The sequence below is a fragment of the Hibiscus syriacus genome, unplaced genomic scaffold (assembly GCF_006381635.1).
Source record: "Hibiscus syriacus cultivar Baekdansim isolate YM2019G1 unplaced genomic scaffold, ASM638163v2 tig00017725_pilon, whole genome shotgun sequence".
NCBI lineage: Eukaryota > Viridiplantae > Streptophyta > Magnoliopsida > Malvales > Malvaceae > Hibiscus > Hibiscus syriacus.
In genome coordinates this window covers 119,283-137,097 of record NW_024062414.1, presented here as the reverse complement: position 1 = coordinate 137,097, position 17,815 = coordinate 119,283, and the positions used below count along the sequence as shown (strand labels likewise).

Below are 17,815 nucleotides of genomic sequence, written 5' to 3'. Positions count from 1 at the left end.
CTTCCCTCTTGCTTGACAGAGGAGGAGAAAGCCCCATTGACACAGTTCCATATCCTAATTATCAATTATTGTTAAAGAAAATCGGCCACAAAAATGGACTTTTACAGGTGAAGCACCATACTGTTCTCAATCTATACCACCAGCTCTGGAAGAAAAGTGAAGTTGATGAGTTTGTTTAAGGATTTAAGGAGAACACGAGCAGTACTGTCAAAATAAACAATGTCTAAACATTACTATCAACATTAATTTATCATTTACATCCTTCTTTTGAGACAACAAAGGTAAAAAAAAAGGAATTGTGATTTCTATGCTTGCCAAAAGCACCACCTAGCGGCAAAGTGCCAAAATCACTACTCAGTGCAGCAGGTTTTTACTGAGTCTTCGGTTTTTGAATCTTAACATAAGGGAAAAACCCCAAGAAGTGAACAACTTTAGGATCCCATTCTCGCTGCTGAGCACGAAAAAACATCAGGAATGTGTTGGCAAAATACGAATTGAAGCCCATCAAGATATGCCAAAGAGCATGACCCTGAGGGTTAAAGTACCACCGAGAAATCTCCTCGCAGTACACCCTGTCTGCAAGCCAACAAATACTCCCCAGGAACAACGTTGCTACAAATAACTTTGCAAGTCGCTTTGCAGAGGCATCTTTAGTGTAGATGTAGTATTTGTACATGCGAGGAATGCATAGAAGGCAGAGAATGACATAATGAACCTTGAACCTAATTTCGAAGCAGAAGAGAGCATGGACGACTGCAAATCCTAGTCTGTAAAAGAACAGGAAAATAGGCATTGTACTTCGATAGTGCCAATCCGGGGAGTAGAGGATGTAAAAGTACAGAAGCATTTCCCACATCATAGGTGTTTCATCACCTTGCTGTTGCCTGAAAAAGAAAATTAAAAAATCTTCGCATTTCAAAACCAACTTGGCAAATAAATAACTGATCAATAAGGTTTACGGTATTGATTCTTAAGGCTACATAACATGAGAAATGAATGTTTTCTTGAATTCATTTCCCATAGAAGCCTATTTTCCCTTCAAATTTCCTTTCACCTTGATCACCCAAAGAAAAGGAAAAGAATAGAAATAGATTGACATCTTGAAAATTTGCTAAAGGAACCACAGAACAAAGGTGACATTCACTGAGGTGCAGAAAAATCAAAAAGGACCTTTGGGCACTAAATTTTTTCCTTATTCCTCCAACAAAGCTTTTGAAACTAAGAAATGAGTCAAATTCCAAGTATATTTATTTCTGACAATAGAGGAATGGCCATTTAAGAAGGTAGAAATAAAAATAAAAACTTGAGCTAAGTATAGTATCTGCTACATATGGAGTTAGTCTACCGCTCAAGTAGGTAGTGAACTCCGTAAACCAATCAAACAGGAAGAAAATAATCTTCCAATCTGAAATATAAAAACAATACTAACATTAGATCTGAGTTCGTAAGGCATTAATCTAATAACTGAAGCATTAGGGAATGGAAATACAAGTGAATAAGAATACTTACATACGCTGCAGTGTGGCATGGTATAGCATGCTCCCAATGGCAAGTATCATGTTAGAAATATGAAGGACACTAAATCTCATCTCAAATCATTGTCTTAATGCATTTATAAGGCCAATGAGCGCCAGAAAAATGCCTGGAACAATGGAAATTGTATTGAAGAACTCTGCAATGTAAGATGAGTAAACATAGTTTTTCTCACACCACTCAGCTGCGGTGACAGGACCCCAGAAGCTTGACAATCCACCTTCCATTCTATACTGAATATACCGAAAGTCTATAATTCTTCAACCGAGGCACCTTTCACTGTAATGTTGTAAATGCCAAAAAACCTGAAATATAAATCCATAAGAGTTAGGGTTATATGATCAATAAAGCATGATAATAATTAAACAAAAAGTACCGTCTTTAGCCTAGTACTCTTCTATCAGGAAGAGGAAAATAAGAAGGCTAACTGAAAAAAATAAATGCCAAAACACATCAAACTAGCACAAGTACACCAATTCAGATACACGTACTACTAGGCCAAATTAAAAAGAGCTATAGGGCATAGAAAAGAAAGAAAAAAAATGGATTGGAAAAGAATCAAGAATTGATGTTCTAGCATTAGCTCATAAAGTGTTCTCACCAGTTGAAATAAACACACTACTAGGCCAAATTAAAAGAGCCATAGGGCATAGAATGGAAGGGAAAAAAACTAGAATAGAAAAGAATCAAGAATTGATGTCCTAGCATTAGTTCATAAAGTGTTCTCACAGAACTCTCAATATAAGGAAAATTCTTTTCAACATCAGCTTAGGCAGAATTCCGCATTACTAAACTTGCAAAATTCTTTGTGGCAGTTGTATTAGGATCCCTGCATCTATCTGATGCAAACGTTATGTTATTCTTGCCGTCGATACCATTTTGCACCCATTCAATGGCAATCTATTCCATTTTTAGATCACCATCGCAGACTAGGCATCGAAAGACAGGTATAAATCTAGATAACAAGTCAATAACAGAGAAACCCACAATTACTACCTAAAATGCATGGAAGACCTGATTGTTACATTGTGAGTTTCAATAAGGAATCTTTTAAGCTCAGTTTCTAGTTGTTCCATATATATTTCGTTCATCTCTAGGCAGGAAGAGACAACTTCAAAACAGTTCTCTAAATAAAAATTCAACTAAAAGCAAGTGCTTATTTATTCTCCTATCCTATTCCTAATCAAACTTGACAATCATTCTACTTCTAATCCTTCCTGACATCGGCACCTAAAGGAATAGTTATACCACATTGCAAAAATCTAATAGCACATCCCATACAATCCGAACAGTTTATCTCATAATTAGACCTGTATCTGCCTGCAACAGCACCAATATTATCAAATTTTAGTAAAAGTTTGATACTACAGTAGCAATTTCAACTGCATATTACTCTCTCTATTTGGACCTTTCTATTAAAAAATTTAGCTCGAAGAAGGAATTAAATCTTCCTTAAATAAGGAAAAATACTTCTCTTCTCTTTGACTAACGAATAATTCAGCCAATGAAATACCGAAATCCCATTTTCATAACCTTAAAACAATCTTCTTAAATTAAGCACTTCAAAATTCCATCCATCTTTAACCAAAACCTTCACTCTAAGTTCCTTCATAACTTGAGAACAGCCTTAGCTGACTGAAGTCTCTCATATCCAAAATCCAAACTTATCCTCAGGAAATATACCCTGCAATTATAACAATTAAATCCCCTATTCAAACGCCATGGCATCTTTCTTTTATTTTTTTAATAAAAAAATAAATGCCATATCCATAAATCACAATGTATTACTATCTAAACATCTAAACCCAAATAAACATTCCTTAATTTAAGATAATCTAATAAGACCCATTCCAGATTTATAGGACACCTCACCCTTCATATGCTCCTCCGTAACATGTGTTTATCAACAGACATTGATAGAAGCTTATACCACTAAAAAAACAAGAACAAACAAAACCCAAACCTGGAATATTGAAGAGACCGATAAAAATATTGGCAAATCTTCTCAAGAATCACAGCACTTATCTCCGGAAAAGTCACTTCCCCATGCTCCGCCTCCGCAAAGCCACCTTCATCATCACCAACCAAAAGGAAAACAAGTTAAAATTAGAGCTTTCCAAGTAAGAACCCAGAAAACCAAATGCCGAAAACGATCACACAAGAAGAAATGAAAGAAAAAACAAAATCAGAACTGGAGAAGTAAGCATGTTACGGATGGTTTGAGAAACCATGGAAGCTTCCTTGTCGATAACAAATTCCATCCCTTCAGCGCTGATGAATTTCACTGTGTCCTCTTTCTTCATATTTTCTTTGAGATAGCGAAAGAGTTCCGTTGGTATGGGAAGAGGAGGAATACCCACTCCGTGGGATTAATCCCTTGTTTGATGTGCAAAGCTATAGCAGAAACACCACATGACCCGCGAAGAAGAAGAAGAAGAGAAACTGCGAAACCAACAAAAATCGGATCTCCTGAAAAATCGAGAAGATGAGTATGGTATAGAAGAAAAGGAGGAATACCAAGATAAGGAAATGGTTAAAGGAGTCGAAGAATTGGAAGAAGGAACGGTGTGAAGTTGATGGGAAATAAGAGTTGGGGATTGGAGAGTGGAAGAGAAAGGGAATACTGCACTGGAATTACGGTTCTTCTGCGTTAGTTTTCCATGTGAAGAGAAAATCCCACATCCCTTATAAAAGGAGAAAGAGAATGGTTTATAAACTAAAAAGCCAATAATATAAAATATAGGCCTTTGGGCCATGTTTTGTGGCAGCAGCAAGTTTGGGTGGGCTTGGGGCTGCTCTAAAATCTTTTAAGTGCGCAGAAAGATAATAAGGGTGGTGGGCGGGCTTTTTGGTTCAGGCTTACTGTTCGGTGTTCGGGGTTCGGGGTTCGGGATTTAGGTTTTAAGGTTGAGGGTTTTTTGATTTATTTTTTTTCAAAATTATCTCTTTTATTTATGAATAAAATTTAATATTTTAATCGATTATCTATGAATTCAGTTTGATTAATTTCATTTCTTCTTTTTCATTTTGATTTTAAAGTTATTTTGAAAAAAAAAATTAATACAAAAACTTTAATATATGATTTTAAATATTATTTAATAAAAAAAATTTTGTCAAAAATATTTTAATATTTTTTTGTCGACGACGAATCGACGTTTTATACCTCACAAACCCTTGGATGAAAATTGTGATCCCACACGATTCCGACGGTCAATCGGTGGTAACTACGACAACACATGATTGAGAATGTGACAAGGACTATATCGGTGGCGATAGACTAAGATTAGGATTTGGGGTTTTTAGAGATCTGGGGCTTTTTTATAATTTAAGAGAAATTATGATTTTTTTTATAAATATGTTAATATTTTTTAAAAATAAATTTCAAAATTATTAGATTGTGACATGTGTCACTTGACAGAAGAAATAAACGTCGTTCACTGCCCGAGCACCTAAAGTGGTAACGTTGGACACCGGGAGCATTCAAAAAATAGTTTATACACATTTTATAAAAATATTATAGTTTGGACACTTATTTTGTAATAAACCTTATTCATTTCTCAACAAAATACAAAATCTGAAGAAAAAAAACAGTATAAAACAACAAAACTAAACACATTAAGCCACAGGCACCATGCAACTCGAGAAACAAGAAGCACAGCAGGGATAAAGGAGTGTTTTTATACATATACATATACGTGTATACATACATGTGTCATACTGTATACGGTTGTAGTTATATTACATAAAATAATTTTTAAAGGAGTGTTTTGTAATTTATAATACATGAAATAAACCCATAATTTATATTATCACTATATCATTCTATTGAATTTTAGAATTTAGAGAATAAATAAATAAGATTAATTTAATTATAATATGTGAATTAAACCCACGATTTATTCATGATAAAGAAACTAATAAAGATTTAGACCAATAATTTGTTTCGTTACAATTATTGATCCTAATGCATTGATAAACAAATGAATAGTTTAATAATTCTCATGAAACTCGTGCCTTGGTGGTGTTGAGGGTAGTTTCAATCAAACATCGTTGTGTACATGATATACATATATTAAGAGATATATTTAAATTTATAAAATTTTAAGAGTCGAAAATAATTTTTTAATAAAAAATAAATAAAATCTAAAAATATACGATAATTTTAAAATTTAAAAGATGATCGCCTCATCTACATCGTCTAAGTCCGTCCCTAATTGCGTATTAATATTATCAAAATCTCTGTAATAAAATTCTTTAATTTATAAACAATTTGTCAATCGGTCAAAGGAGGGACAACAACGAAAGTTGAAAATATTTGTACTAATTCATGTTTATCTACAAACCAGCATCATTCCAAATTCGCCTCTTCACGAGCTGGAAAACAAATCACCATTAACAAATCACCGTTGAAATCCACCGGTTTGTGTCGCCACCTTCACACCGCCGTCCGATCGTCTGACATCTGTGGGATCAATCGTCAATCAAGCGGCTCCCGATACCGCTAGCAGAAAAAATAAAATTAAGATTGGGACCCGCAGTTGGAGGAATCTGGGAGTAATAAAAAAAAGTGTTTAGTGGAACCTTATAAACAATATCCAATCACGTGCTTCCACTTGTAACTCCGTCGGCGGCTGTTGTTATCTTTACCATCGCCGGTGTCAACTTGGGAGGAGAATAAAAAGGATCATTTTTAAGGAGGGAGGTTCCGAATCAGGATCATTATTAGCCAAACTACATAGAATTTATTGATAATAGTAGTATTTTATCTCTTTGGAATTTTAAATACAATGTCGTTTTTGCGGCGGCGGAGGAAAGGAACGGATTCGTCAATGTCCTCGAACTTTGTAGGATCCAGAATCGAAGACGAGGACGAGAAGAAAGGATTGTTCTCGAGTCCCAGGAAAGAAATGAATACTTCTCAGAAATGGTCGTGCTGGGACAATTGTTGCTGGTTCATTGGTTTTGTGTGTTCAATGTGGTGGCTCTTGTTATTGTTGTACAACACAATGCCCGCTTCGATCCCTCAATACGTGACGGAGGAGATAAATGGGCCGTTGACCGACCCACCAGGTGTTAAGTTGAGGAAAGAGGGCTTGACGGTGAATCATCCCGTGGTGTTTGTCCCTGGGATTGTGACCGGTGGGCTCGAGCTATGGGAAGGTCACCAGTGTGCTGAAGGCTTGTTTAGGAAACGTCTTTGGGGTGGAACCTTTGGGGAATTGTATAAAAGGTACCATTAACTTTTGTCCCTTTTTTTTCTTTTTGTTTTCCCTTTCTGAGTTCTACATAAAAGGTATCATTGGCCTTGGGAAGGCCACCAGTGTTCTTTTATGATCTTGACTTAGGTTGGAAGTTATTAGAGAAAGTTCTTTAAAGCTTACTGATTTGCACAAGAAAATATTGCTTAATTGATTTCTATAGTTGAAGCCTTCTAATTATTGCAAATGCTTTTTCCTTTTGTTTTATGTTTGATTATGGGGCATTGGAAATACATATATGGATAAATAATTTATTTTAAGTTCAAAATATACAATCCACATACAAAAATAATTTATTTAAAGTTAGTTTGAAGGGATAAATATTTGGATATATATATATAATTAAAGTTTATTTTTAAAAGTTCATTTGAATTGTACGTGTCTTGTAGGAACATGTTGGGCCCAATGCCACCATCATTCCGTTTTCTTGTTTCCTCCTCGACTTATGGGTTCACCATCTTCTCGTAACAATTTAGACTACATAATGTTTTACAGTTAAATCTGTTAACAAAATGTATATAAAAAACATATACCTAGATCGACCCAGATGAAAACACGTAAGAAAATCTTTCATAAACCTATTATTTAGTGTACGTATGTTTCCAGCCCTTCCCGTAGTGAACATACATAATCGATCAATCATTCGCTAGGGTGATCACAAGTTGTGGGCACCTTGGTGCTTCCTTAAAGTGGAACCTAGAGGAAGCTTATTCAACGGGTGAGATGAGACGAGAGGACATTACTGGCCGTGACGTCGCCCGTTATCGTTGATCACAAATCGAAGTGTCCTTTTGCACGTTGCCCATCTCTAACTCTCGGTTCATGTTTGTAACCAAAAAAGAAAAACAAAAGTGAAAAACAAAGCCCTGTTTTCACTTGTATATAATTATTCTAACTTTAATCCGCCTATATTTTGTGTCTCTTATAAGCCACACCATCTTACCCATTATTGATTACTTCATTTTGTGTCTCTTATAAGCCACTCCTTCCTACCCACCTTCTTACTCATTATCGATTACCTTGAAGTTTCGGCATAGGATGGATTTAGGCATTTTAGGTATTTATACCTTTAAATTAACTCTCAATTATTTGACATTAAACGTTAATACTTCTTACATTCTTGGTGCCCGAATTTAACACTTCTTAAATTAATTATAATATTTTTACTATCAAATTCGCTTAGTTTGTGCTTATTATTTAAATTTATGTACATTGTCTCTCATAATATTTGATTCTAATTTTGTCTCTTAGCCTATATTTTCCTATTCTATATGTACTCAACTAGAACTAAGTAAAAAGGAAATGAATAGTCGAAGAATTAGTAGGGTAATTTATCAGATAAATAAATAAAATTCATCCACTTGATCAGTCTGAATTCTCGACTCCTCTCATCTCACTTCTTCTCTAGAAAGAAGTGAATAAATTATTAGTAATGAATCTAAATAAGAAGAATAAACTCTTTCTTCTCTCAAAGCCAATGCTTCATTCTTTGCTCTTTTGCTAATGTGAAATTTCCATCTCTCTCTCTCTCTCTCTTCCTTCACTGAAAGAATGGCCAAGTATCACCGAAACGACATCGGATCCTTAGTCCTCGACCGTCATTCCACCACCTCTGCTGTTACCCACTTCCGACTATGTAATGCCTTCTCCGACTCTTCGCTCCGTAGGAAAATCTTGAACGCTGTAAGATGTGGCGCCAGTTCTCGCCATCGTCATCAGCTCATGCAGGAAATGCTCAATGAGGCCGCCCCTCAGCCTAAGCCTAAGTCTCCTCCTACCACCATCACAATAAGGTCGGTCTTGAAAGAATACAACGAACCCAAAAACACAGATTTCAAAGTAGTGAAAAAAGCTGTCAACAATGTTAAACCCGAGAAGCTCGTTGATCTCTTGAACTTAGCTGAAGCCAAAAGCGATGCTGAGACCACGAAGAAGGTTCAAGCTTTGGAGGAGTTGAAGCGATTGGTTAAGGATTTGCAAGTGGAAAACGAAGAAAACAAGAGAGTAGCTGCCAGTAGAGTAAGGTTGCTCACTAAAGAAGATCCAGAAACCAGAGTAACATTGGCTATGCTAGGAACTATTCCCCCATTGGTTGCGATGCTTGATTTTGAGGATTCTGATTCACAGGTCGCTGCTCTTTATGCTTTGCTTAATATAGGAATCGGAAATGACCCGTGAGTTTCTCAAATTTCCCTCTTTTAAACTAAGTAATCTCTTTTGTGTGTGCGTGTTTTAAAAAAATGTTTTTATTTTCTTCTAACATTACTGATGTTGTTGATCTATTCTTTGAAACCCCCTTTTCATTGTAGGAACAAAGCAGCCATTGTTAAAGCAGGGGCAGTGCATAAGATGCTAAAGCTTATTGAACCCCCTAACAAGCCAAGTCAATCAATCTCAGATGGCATAATAATAAATTTCCTTGGCCTAAGCACCTTGGATTCGAATAAGCCTATCGTTGGATCTTCAGGGGCTATCCCTTTCTTGTTAAGAACCCTTAAGATTTTGGATAAGAGAACTGGGTCTCAAGCAAGACATGATGCTCTTATAGCACTTTACAATCTATCAATCTCCCCATCAAACATTTCCTTTATTTTGGAAGCTGATTTGATACCCTTTCTAATGAATACCTTGGGGGACATGGAAGTTAGTGAAAGAATAGTTGCGATATTTAGCAATGTGGTGTCCACTCCAGAAGGTAGAAAAAGCATTAGTGTTGCCCCAGAAGCATTCCCAATTTTGGTTGATGTGCTGAATTGGACCGACTCCCCAGGGTGTCCAGAAAAAGCATCATACGTTCTCATGGTAATGGCACATAAAGCATATGGAGACAGACAGGCCATGATTGAAGCAGGCATTGTGTCATCAGTACTTGAACTTACACTTTTAGGTAGCACGTTAGCAAAAAGGAGAGCTTCCAGGATTCTAGAGGTTTTGAGAGTGGATAAAAGGAAGCAAGTTTCGGATAATTTCAGCTGGAATTCAAGTGCAGCTGTGTCCGCTCCTATTTACGGGTATTCGTCGTCATCGACGAATCAATAAGGAAAAGAGTGCTTTGCGTTTGAAGAAGGGGTGATGAGTGAGGAGAAGAAAGCTGTTAAACAAATGGTCCAACAAAGTTTGCAGAATAATATGAAGAGAATTGTCAATAGAGCCAATTTGCCACAAGACTTTGTTCCATCAGAACATCTCAAGTCCCTCACAACAAGCTCAACTTCAAAGAACTTACCCTTTTGACCCAAATATGAATTAGCCATTGAGATTTCCATCCAATAGAGAGATGTAAGAGCTTTGGTAGTTAGTTACTCTTTTGTTCTTCAATCCCATTTTGCCTTTTCTTTTAACCCTTTTCTGTAGCTTTTGTCAATGTATGATATATACATAGCCGTTGTCAATATTCTATCATTGTACTTCCATAATCAGCATGGTAGAAGATTGCTACTTCATTTGACATTTTGGGGTGTGATCAAACCTTCAAATGCATCACAGTCTGATCTGCATTTATGCTTGTCAATGCCTAATATATTAATGTTATGTCTATATAGGTCTCTATCTCCCTACAACCAATGAGTCATTTACTTTCAAATCCAACGGTACTATTTTGTCTGATGCCTTATATGGCCTTGGCACTTGTCCCTACAACTCTACCATTTATTTATATGTTTTCAGCAGAGGCAGCTGTCAAGAAAGCAGGTGTGGGTCATTTTCCTCTGCATACAAACAAGGGCCATTGGCTATAATTTCTATATGGTCATTTTTTTAATTACAACATTTCGATCATTTCATTAAGAATCTCTAGATTTACATAGTGGAATTCCAACTTTTTTTGGACTTGTTCTGTATTAATTTTGTATAATTTATCTTCCTCCATTGACTTTGGTTACTAAGTGTGTGTGTTACATTATATAATTGAAATTACAGATGGAGAGGGTTTTAGCAAGCAACATGCCAAATAAGGACAGCAGGAAGAAGAATCCGAGTTATGGGTTACAATGGTCGGCTCACTGTTGTCGACTCGGGCTTTGTGGTATATGTTCTGAAGGGAAATGTGAAATTCACGTGGTCACAGAGCTGCTGTAGTGTTCTAATGATGATATTAAATAAATATATGAATTAATCAAATAATAAATCTGGTGTTTCAAAAATAATATATATTCTACAGCTTTTCTGTAAGCATAACGGTAAGAAGATAATAATTTGATACTGTGGGGGCTGCTTCACATAAATTGTTTTTATTTCAACCCTTGCTTGTGGGTTGTGGGGGGCAAGTAGCAAGACGAATCTATGATTTTACGTTAGAGAGTAAACTTCTTGAATTTATAAAATTTTAGGGGATAATTTTTTTTAATAGAAAATACATAAAAAATTAAAATATATGATAATTTAAGATTTTTATGGGGGCGATCGCCCCCATCCGTACCGTCTAGGTCCATCCGTAACTGATAGTGTAATACAATAATTGCTTGTATGTATGTTGGTAGCAATAAATATGCATGATAAAACATGTGCATCCCCATGACTAGATAGTGGCAAGCCGACGGTGCTGATCGCGGTCAAGCTCTATTTCTTTCATGTTTCGAGATATTCTTAAATCATTTTACTTGTCGCTGATTCATTGTTACATGATCTATCTTTATTTTAGTCGTGTTTTGAGATATATTGAAAACTATTTGAAGATTTTTGTTAAGGGAATCGAACTTGTGTCCTCTAACGTGCACACATTCGTTACATTTCGTTATCCGTAAAAACGGATTCGAAAAATCTCAAAGTTCAAAACGAATGAAATCGTTACATTCATAAATGTGTTCAGAAAGTGGGTAGCAACAACGGCTGCTCCGACTCCGACAATCGTCAAGACTTCCAACAACGGTTAGTTTAGAAGGAAAAACACTAATCATAACCCTTGGTAAAATAGGCTTCATAGATTTTCAATTTTGCGATCTTTACATTTTAGTCTCTAAAATCACAACTTTAAAATTAATCAATTTAGTCACCATTACAATTAAAATACTAATTTCCAAAAATAAAAATTAATAACTTCAAAGCAGTTAAACCAATTCAACCACTTCAAAATTATTTATTATTTCAAAAATACCAAATTATTATTTTTACCAAAAATCTAAAAACCGACCCAAAACCACTATTTCAGAATTTGAGATGTTACACCTTTTCTATTACATAACCTAGATAACCAAAACGAGAACCCCAGGACTCCAAGTCAACCCCGTAAACTCCTCTGGACTCAACAATATTATAATGTACTAATTAATTAATTAATCCATAGGCGTTTTTCTCAATGCATTAGCAAACTACCCACTCTTTGTACTTTAAGACTGAAAATACATTCTCCAAAATATTGGATTAAATTATACACTAACAAAACACGTTGATGATACCCTAATCATAAAAACATATATATTAAACAAACCAAGTCTCCCACTAACCCTAAGAAACAATTAAGTGGTGATATTTACGTGAGATAGGTGTCACACAAACGCACGTGAGGCTGGAAAGAAGTAATATCGTTATTCAGTTCAAGCACAAAAAATAATAATAATATGAACGTACAATATCAAACGGTTGAAATTTTGATATTATTTAAATTTTTTATACTTGAGAAATATTTTTAAGCTTAAGACGTCCAATTCAAAGCACGAGTTCGTGTTTGACACTTTCAAAAGCTAGTCAAGAAAAGACACATTGATGGAATTGCAAGAAAAAAATTTGAAGTACAGATGGTAATTACACGATCGCTTAAGATGTTTTGGAAGGAGAATGCGCAAACAATGACGTGATGTTGTCCTTTTAAGTTTCTAAGCAGTAGTTGAAGTCATTTAATAGTCGATTTTTCAACCCAGAAAAGCATTTGGTCTCCCTATCAATCTTCGAGCTATACTAACAAACAGTAAACATAGAGAGAGAGAGTAGGTGAGCGACAATAACAGGGTTTGCTAATATAGTATGAAGAAATTATAAATTTAGACTCTTTGGTAGGAATAAACATCACATCTTCGGCCGCATTCCGGATTTCTAGCCGCCCAAATAACCTACTTGTTCACACTACTTTTCCTTTGGTCTAATTTTTGTGTTGCTCCACCTCTTTTGTTGAAGTTTTAGATGCTATTAACTTCCAAGACATCGTTTTGCAGTAAGCTGGTCTCCGGCGGTGGTTTCGTACATGTTTGAATCCCAATATGAACACCCCGACTCATCGTTATCATTAGAATTAACTATTACCATATTAAATTTATAGTAGAAATATATTCAAAGTTGAATAAGATATGCATATGGTGAATATTCAACTGAAATGTATAATTCAATTAGATAACCTATATATGATTTACATAGTATGAGTTCAAGCCAAAATTATTCAAGTACTCAACCTTGCCATTAAGCCAATGCTTCATTGCCATTTGGCTCTGCGTCTTTATAATGTTTCTCTGGCCAAAACCATTTGACATTGAATCCTACTTTTGATGAAGGAAATTGGAGATTAAAAAGAGGTGCAGCTGCTTCACTTCACTTCACATGGGGTTTCAATCGAGTATTGGTAGTCAAATTATGGGGGTTAATTAGAACCAAATTTTGGATTATCCAATGCGAGTTAATCTCAAAACATAGTTAGATTCAAACCATGTGGATAGGTGATTTGGAATTAAGCTTTGAGCCTGCCATCTTGGGGGTCAATTTAACCAGACCAAGACCAAGAAATTGAAACATAATTTAACTATTCTTTCTTCCTACGTCTAGTCTCTTAATATATTCTACTATATCACTACAAATATCCTTTCTAGCTAGTTTATCGCCTTGTATTTACCTAGATCAATACAAAAATACAATGTGTGTCAAATAAAACGACGTCAGCACGTGCCATCCCATGTATATTATTAATTACTTTTACTGTAGTTAATATTAAAGCTCGGGAAATTAAAAAGGAAAGAAGGTGGAAGGCAGAAAGTTGAGGTCAAGAAGGCGAAGCTTATGGTTTTAGTGTTGAAGTTCAAAAAGGTAATGCAAATTGCAATCATCTGATTAGGAATTGACTTTCAAATTTCAATGTTTTAGCTGACACTAACAGCCAACTCGAGGGATAGTGGGATCTATCTATCTATGTTTGCAAACCTTTTAGCTCAATTCATCCTCATCATCTTCCACCAACTTTCCTTTGAAACATCTCTCTCTCTCTCTCTCTCGAGTCTATATATTTTATTTCCCTATTCCTGGGTTTTATTATTCTCTCCTCTTTGCTTTTGCTTCTTCTATACTCCGATTTTCCAGTTATGGACTCGGCTTGGGTGGATACTACTTTGGATCTTAACATCAATCCTTGCCAATCTCGCAACAATAAAGCTATGGTGAGTCTGGCTTTCCTTCCTCCAAAGCTTGTTTTTTATTGTAGTGCTGGACTTGGACTTACAAAAGTTGAAACTTTTTTTTTAAACCAGAAACGAGAATTCGAGGGAGATGTGGCCGACTCTGGTGTTAAGGTTCCGGTTAAAGATGAGGCCAGTTTCAACTTCAAGGCAAGTTAATTGTATTTGACAAATACAAGTGTGTAAACACTCATGTGAATGTTATCTTTAAAACAGAGTGGAGTTTTGGTGGAGGAATTGAATAGGGTGAGCGCCGAGAACAAGAGGCTAACCGAGATGCTAACAGTTTTATGCGAACAATAATACGCTTTGCAGCACCAATTCAATCAAGTAAAGAGCAAGACCTCTGAAAATGAAGCTCCATCAAAGAAGAGAAAATCAGAGTGCGAGGATTACACGAACCACGTGATTGGATTCAGTGAGAGCAGCTCTAGCCATGAAGAGTGGAGCAAAAAGCCCAAGGAGTGTGTTAAACCCAAGATATCAAGGGTTCTAGTCCCCACAAATCCCTCGGATACCAGCCTGGTAGGTTCCCCGCTGTTCAATATTTCTTCCCAGATTGAATCTTCTAATGATGGATGTTTACAGATTGTGAGGGATGGATATCAGTGGAGGAAATATGGTCAAAAGGTCACAAGAGATAACCCCTGTCCGAGAGCATATTTCAGGTGCTCCTTTGCCTCAACTTGTCCAGTTAAGACAAAGGTGAGTCTTGCTCCTGATTGTATCGGGTATTTGAATTCAGGCTGATCTTATGGGTCAGAATTGATAGGTCTAGAAACAATATTTGTTTCTGATTGTTGTTTTCGGTATTGGTTTCCAGGTGCAAAGAAGTGCTGAAGACCCATCGGTATTAGTGGCTACATATGAAGGAGCGCACAACCACGACCATAATGCTCTGGCAGAACAAGGATCATTAAGCCCCAGCAGCAACAGGGGTTCAGCATCTGCCCAAACCAAAGCTTCAGCTCCTAGGGTCACTCTTGATTTGATGCAACTAGCTGGATTGGGGGATGATACCCAAAATCCAGCTCAACTAATTGATGCACCAGCTATCCACCAACTCTTAGTTCATCAAATGGCTGCTTCTTTGACTAGAGACCCTCATTTCACAGCAGCTCTTGCTGCAGCCATTTCAGGCCGAGTTGTAAACCAAAATATGATAAGAAAGTCATAGTTTTTTGTATCTTCTTTTTTCTTGGCTCAGTTGAAAATGTGAAAAGAATATTCTATTGCAGTCCAGATATTATCAGAGCTTCCCTTCTCAATTACATACCAATCATAAGCCGTTCAATGAACAAATTAACATACAGAGACTAAAATGTCATTTTTGAAGTATAGGGACTGAAATGAAATGATACATATAGTACAGGGACTTGTACTACTCTGTCAATCAATTTCTTTATATTCAAACTTCGCAGCTGCCAGCTGATAACTTGTCTATATATACTTACTTTTCCCGGTTTGGGCCAAAATAGAGATTCCCTCAAGGCAACGGGCCATCGTTTAAATGACTCGTGTTAATCGGTCATCACTCGTTTTCTTCTCGGAAAAGAAAAGAGAAAATTAACGAAGACGGGAAAGCTCAAAGTCCACGAGTTTGTCTACATCTGTCCACTAACACCATGGACCTCATAAGTCATAACCAGCAAAGTTGGTGCAAAAAAACAAAACAAGAAAGTGATGCATTCAAATAATTAATTAAGATCTAAGTGCTTACTTCAGTCACATGATGTCATACCCATTGCGTTATCAATTCCCATATACACTTTATTAGATACCTATGGCCATGATTATGAAACACTGAAAAATTCTCTTTGAAAACTAGAAAGGAAGGCTCAATTCGCTTTTCCACTTTGGAAAATATTTCCAGAACCCACTCTAGTTTTCATTGATATAAATCAATAAGATTTTGCTTTTAATTTCACCTACTGTCATGGATGCACCACACTTTAACAAAGGGAAGGTTGATTATTACTTTATGAATATTGTCATCTTTGATATGCATCTTCCTTATAGAGAGTTTTGTGATAAATTTTAGGAAAAATTTGCAGGTGGAAACAGAGTTGGAAAATTTGCAGAAAGAGAACCAAAGGCTTAGATTATTGTTAGAAGCAATGAGCAGCAAGTATAAGGTGCTTCACGAAGCCTATGTCCAAGAATCAAACAAGGGAGCAAGGCCTCAAGTTGCTAAGGCGTCACATGTTTTTGTGAAAACGGACCCTAGAGACAAGCTACTTTTCTTAGCATTACTGTGTGTAACAGCTAGATTTTCAGATAGTTAAAGATGGTTTTCAATGGAGGAAATATGGCCAGAAAGTTACTAAAAACAAACCCTCACCCCGAGCTTATTTCAAGTGCTCTGTGGCTCCTGGATGTCCGGTCAAAAAGAAGGTATATAGTAAAATTATATGCTCAAACTGAGCTTGTTTCTTGAACTTGTTTTGGGATCTTTGTTTATAGGTTCAGCGATGCGTGGAGGATGAATTGTGATGGCAACATATGGACAGCACAATCATGATGTTTGTTCTACATCACCAGGAGGACAATCATTGTCTTCTTCGGCAACTAAATTTCCTTATGCTTTAGCCGCCGCGGTTGCCCGCTCCCGAACTGCTGGACTGCCTAAACCATCAATCTCATTAACTTGAAAAGAAACTAAAATGCTAGAGGTTATTATAAAACCCGGACTCTGGTCTGAGTTACCGACATACAACAATTTTGTTACTTTAACTACGCCTATTTCCGACAACATAATTCGGTTACTTCATCACTAGACTTTCAATGAATATGTTTTGTTCATCGTCAATTGAGTTGGCAAAGCCTCATTTCATTTTGTGAAATTCATTTTCTTTATACTGATGAGTGATCTAATATAGTCAGTGGAACAGCCTGGCCAACTGGGAAGGTACTCTCAACCACCCTAAGCAGTATCGTGCCAGCTGGTCAGTCCGGTCCATGACAGTCAAAAGGCTATATACCGAGTTATATATTATCACTGTTAAAATTAGGAATACTAATCCAGAAATGAGTTGGCTTTTCGTAGGTTGGTAGCTCCATATGTACACTTGAGTGTTGAGACCCAACTTCATACAAGAGAAGATGCTATTATTTTGTATCGATGATAATCTACAACCAATTCTTAAAAAGTATTCACACTTGCATTCCTTTTGACTAAAATTTTACACAATGTTTATATATATATATACTGAAAAGGAGAACAAAAGTAAAACTATTATATAAAGTTGTGTTCCTATATATTTTACAACAAAGCTTTTTTGGCACCGTACAAGTAGCTTGAGAGGACCTAATATGAACCTCATCCATCGGTTCTGCTCCAAAACCAGAAAACATGTTAAAGAATTAATGCAGTTAAATAACTTACAATTTGAAATTAGTATTTGGACTCACCATTCACCACCTGCATGTATTTGAAATTTACAACTCCTCATTCTCGCAGTCTCATCTTAGACTACGCGTTCTTCTCCGATACATTTGTGCTCTAAGCTTCCAAGAGTTTTCCCTCCACTGAGCAAAACATTCAGAATGTCAGGTTAAGCGGTAGAATCCATCATTGAATAGCAGTGCTCGCGATTGGACCTTGTATCAAGTGCTGAGAGCTTCAGACTCCTTAATGGAAGTACTAATTTTTTG

The 17,815-nt window shown here is 36.2% G+C and overlaps 1 protein-coding gene, 1 long non-coding RNA gene and 2 pseudogenes across 2 annotated transcripts; 3 read left to right on the top strand and 1 right to left on the bottom strand.

The window, feature by feature from the left end:
* Positions 1–370: 370 nt before the first annotated feature.
* On the bottom strand, positions 371–3,582 carry LOC120208824 (annotated as a pseudogene).
* Positions 3,583–8,242: 4,660 nt separating this feature from the next.
* Positions 8,243–10,039, top strand: LOC120208822 (U-box domain-containing protein 45-like). Its single transcript, XM_039207988.1, has 2 exons — positions 8,243–8,965; positions 9,101–10,039. The coding sequence occupies exons 1-2, from the start codon at positions 8,343–8,345 to the stop codon at positions 9,828–9,830; spliced, it is 1,353 nt and encodes a 450-aa protein (XP_039063919.1). The 5' UTR covers positions 8,243–8,342; the 3' UTR covers positions 9,831–10,039.
* A 3,956-nt stretch (positions 10,040–13,995) lies between these two features.
* On the top strand, positions 13,996–15,344 carry LOC120208821 (annotated as a pseudogene).
* A 744-nt stretch (positions 15,345–16,088) lies between these two features.
* On the top strand, positions 16,089–16,707 carry LOC120208823. The gene is made up of 3 exons (XR_005524343.1): positions 16,089–16,127; positions 16,216–16,555; positions 16,625–16,707. It is a non-coding gene; the product is annotated as an uncharacterized LOC120208823 (long non-coding RNA).
* Positions 16,708–17,815: the final 1,108 nt, after the last annotated feature.